The sequence below is a fragment of the Cloeon dipterum genome, chromosome 2, assembly GCF_949628265.1.
Source record: "Cloeon dipterum chromosome 2, ieCloDipt1.1, whole genome shotgun sequence".
Lineage (NCBI taxonomy): Eukaryota > Metazoa > Arthropoda > Insecta > Ephemeroptera > Baetidae > Cloeon > Cloeon dipterum.
The window spans coordinates 4,725,636-4,729,895 of NC_088787.1; the positions used below are offsets into that span (position 1 = coordinate 4,725,636).

The 4,260-nt window shown below is 37.6% G+C and overlaps 1 protein-coding gene across 1 annotated transcript; it reads left to right on the plus strand.

Annotated features, from left to right (window-relative positions):
- Positions 1-353: 353 nt before the first annotated feature.
- Positions 354-2,949, plus strand: LOC135936185 (ovochymase-2-like). Its single transcript, XM_065478911.1, has 12 exons — positions 354-490; positions 559-702; positions 758-861; positions 913-1,107; positions 1,155-1,200; positions 1,258-1,377; positions 1,440-1,622; positions 1,674-1,904; positions 1,964-2,064; positions 2,119-2,283; positions 2,337-2,496; positions 2,553-2,949. The coding sequence occupies exons 1-12, from the start codon at positions 409-411 to the stop codon at positions 2,774-2,776; spliced, it is 1,755 nt and encodes a 584-aa protein (XP_065334983.1). The 5' UTR covers positions 354-408; the 3' UTR covers positions 2,777-2,949.
- The last annotated feature ends 1,311 nt before the right edge of the window (positions 2,950-4,260 follow it).

The following is a 4,260-nucleotide window of genomic DNA, read 5'->3' on the forward strand; positions in this document are numbered from 1 at the left end:
TAATGCAGTGATAAATTGGAGCAAAGTTTATAAATTAGTAAAATTTAATATAGCCTTATTTGTTTTTAAAAATAATCATCTTTCATTAAAAATATAAAACTTTCTTTATTAAACAATAAAAGTTGCAGTTGATGTCATGTCTATTTTCCTAAAACAATAATTATTAGAATAATTATCTTAATGCCAAACGCCAAACTCTTCTCAATCACGTGGAATGACTGTGTGCTGCAAAGTCTTTAATATTGCCCTGACCTCTGATATCGGAGGAGGAAAACGGAGGAGGACTGATTAAAGTAACTCGAGACGATTATATAAACTTCATCCCATCACGCATTGCTGGCCAGAGACGCAGAGTTGTTTGGCACAACAGACGCGTGTATCAAAATGCCTTCGCCGAGTGCATGAAAAATGGGTTTCAGATTCAGATATTCTTTAGTTCTCCTCCTCGGCTTGGTGGTCAGCCTCGCTCAATGCAACATTCGAGCTCCATGTGAGTATTTGTATTTTAGTTTTTGATTTGTCTTTTTTTAATCTAAAATACGTCTTCTGCCTACCAAGTTTTCAACACAGGAGAAAATTTGAGCTTTAACGAGTGTGGCGTTCGGGATGAAAAGACAAACCGCACCTCGTGGGTCGCATTTTTGAAAAGTTCTGACGGGGTATGCGATGGCATAGTCATTTCTCGCCGGACCATTCTAACACGTAATTAACTTAAGAATAAAAAATGCGTTATATTCATTTGAGCTTAATTATAAAGGCCAATGCAGTCTCAGAAAGAGAGATGTCCAAAATATGATTGCTCTCGTTGGAGATTGTTCTGAAAGAAACACCTTGGGCGACTGCATTCTTGACGAGCTTGAGGTATTATTCAAGTTTTCTTTAAAGCATATTAAAAATCCTTTTTTATTCTAGATTAAAGATATGATTGAAATAAAAGTGGCAGATCCAACTGGCGGGGCGAGAGATAACATCTCTCTCCAACTTTTCATCTCAGAGAAAATGCCCAAAAATATCCGGCCTATTTGTTTGTTCAACCGCGGCCAGGAAATGGACTTGGCAAACCTTGTTGATTCACCGTACTTTAAAATGCGATGGATTTTTGATTTCGTACGTAGAATTTACATCAAAATCCCTATTTATACACATGTTTTTAGAGTGATGAAGAGGATCTTTCTGATTTGCGAGACGAGCTGGAGCCACGTGAGTGTTTACCAAGACACATTGTTTCCTTTTAAGTTGGGATTTATATTTTTTTAGTAAATATTGTGCCGCATGATATTTGTTTCAAACAAAGCACAGAATGGGAGCAACGTTTTGGGGACTTACTGCATCATTCTCAACGATTTCTTTGTGTTGACGATCCTGAGCATTATAATGGTAATTTTCATTTAATTTATTTTATGAAATATTACTAATTTTTGTCTTTTATATAAATACAGATGGAGTTCTCGTGAATTTTCATAGCGGACGCTACTTTTTTCGGGGTTTTTCGGCACTTTCCATCAGCGAATCAGTGGAACATGGCCTTTATTTGGACATTTTGCCACAAATCGATTGGATCGGCCAACACGCGGAAGGAATCTCTGTTTTACCCGCCATCCCGCCATCAAAACCGTGCAGAGGTAATTAATAAAACATGCGTCAATTACGTAAATTATTTGTTACGTTTATAGGTTTCAAAAATCCAAATAATCTGAGTTTCCGACACTGCGGGAAGAAACCGAAAATCAGAAAGAAACGAGACGACGACTATTCTAATGAAGATGAGGATGTTGATGCCAGTGGGTATATACTCAATGGCTACAACGCTGAACACGAGCACCCGTGGCACGCTTACGTCGAAAACACTGCAACTGGCGACTTATGTGGCGGAACCCTTATCTCGAGGAGGACGGTTTTGACTGGTGCGTGCGATTAATTGCGGATAAATCATTATCGCTTGCATATAATTAATTCATTCCAGCTGCTCATTGTATTTATGGACAGAGAGCAAACCAACTCAGAGTTTCTGTCGGAATGTATGACAAAAGATTAAAAAATGGTGCAACCGTGCAAAAGAGAAGAGTAATAGAAATAATTCATTTTATTACTAATTTTTTTACAAAATGGAATTTTCAGCCCAGACGAATTATCTGTCACCCTGGCTACAAAGATAAACAGTTTAAACACGATGTTGGCCTGATGATTTTTGATAAAAATTTTATCTTGAACAAAAAGGTCCGTCTGATTTGTCTGTGGAACGAGGACTCGAGTTTGAGCCTCGTCGCTAAACGTCTCGGCGTGGTAAGTTTAAATCTACTAAAATGAATTAAAAATCATCTTTTTTATTAAAATAGGTGGTTGGATACGGTTTAAATGAGAACGACAATGTGCCCAAGAAGTTGCAGGAGGCTCAGCTGCCAATTAGATCGCACAAAGAGTGTTACAAGCAGCACCGAAAATTCTTCGCAAAATATTTGTACCCCGGAGACAATTTCTGCGCCGGCTACTCGAACGGTCAGTCTCTTTTTTCTATTTTGTCTCCAGTCTAATAAATAAGTATTATTTTTTAGGAACAGGCACATGCAAAGGGGACAGTGGCGGCAGTCTCGCCGTGGAAAAGAACGGCCGGTGGTTTGTTAGAGGAATTGTCAGCTTCGGAGTTACTAAAATGGTCATGGTTGATAACGAAACAGAATCGTTTTGTATGCCAAACAGATACTCGTTGTTTGTTGATGTTGCTAGTTACATTGATTGGATTGTGGAAAACACTCCTGACGTCTCTTTCAAGGACTGAAATTGATGTTGGCCGTGTTCTTTTCTCTTTTTAGAAAATAAATTTCAATTTAGTTCAGCTATTCTATTAACTTCAGTAACGTAATTATGGCCAATTTCGCGATTGAAAGTCTTTTTCTCTCTGTTAGAGTCTCTCTGAATAATAAACCAAACAACCTAATTTCTAAGCCCAAATCTCCGCTGTTTATTGTCTTTCTCTTGACCAGCAATATAATTAAAGGACAAATTAATCTGAATATTCCATCATTAATTAAGGGCTCACTTAAGGAGCAGCCTTTTTCTGTCTTAAAGCTCATTGATTATTATTTAAAGTGATATTACCGCGGCATGTCCTGATTATTCTCGGCTTGTGGCCTCGCGTGGCTCTCGACGCTGAATAATTAAGATTGGCTCCGGGACTTATCAATTGTTTACAAGTAAATCTTAGTTCGACTGATCTTGTTTGGGCCCTCCTGGCCGTTGAAGGAGTTAGAACAAAATAGTAAGAATTAAATAATATCTGCGAGACGCTTGATCGTGAGAGACAGCCGCCGCAACGATGAGTTAGAGGAATAGTATGGGCGTAGTATTAATTCTACACACTTTTATTGTGGGTATGGCTGCAGAGGTATTATAGCCGATAATTTTATTTATTCGTATATCTTATTTTGGGTAATTAAGTAATTAATTGTTTCCCTTTTACAGTGTATAGAGACTTTGAGGCGCTCGAGAACTTTCAGGATGAGCGCAAAAATTAAGCAGGAAAGTTGCTGGCAGAATATTAAATATAAAAAATGAGCATAAAATGCTAAAAAAAATTAAAAACGTTTTTCGCTGGCCAACAAAAAATTATTTTTGACCTTAAAATCATGGGAGGAAATATAAAACAAGAGTCGCGCGGCCTGAAAACCACAGCAAGAGCCGCAACATTTTATCACGCTGGCAACTGTTCTCATAGATTTTCTTCTGAAGTGATAATGAGACGAAGTCTGGTGACCCGGAGCGAGGTTTTTCATCCTCCGAGTATTTATAGAAATTAACCCTTGAATAACACCTTGAAAATCATGTTGAGACTATGCTGAAAGTATTGATTTGCCGTTGATTTATATTGAGGGAAATTAATAAATAAACACAGTTTAATTCAGTCAGAGAACCAAGGATTATTTATTACTTCCGTTTGATATCCGAATTTTTGGAAAAACTCTTTTCTCACCCATTCCAAATTCTCAAATCAAAACAAAATAGTGTTTGTGTCCGTTCCCAATATCTGCTGCAGCCTCCTCTGGAACTTTTGACCTTTGGAATTGATTCCTGTTCAAATGAAGGTATTTAATGTCGCAGCTCTTAGAGAAAATTAACAAGCTCTTATTTATATTGTGGATATTGGCGAGTTAAAATTTTTGGGAGTATGCATGCAACCCGCGGTGACTGCGAGTTTCGCGTTTTGCATAATCGTATCACAATATTTGTATTTTACCGTGCCTCCCTTGTAGATTAAAAATGAAG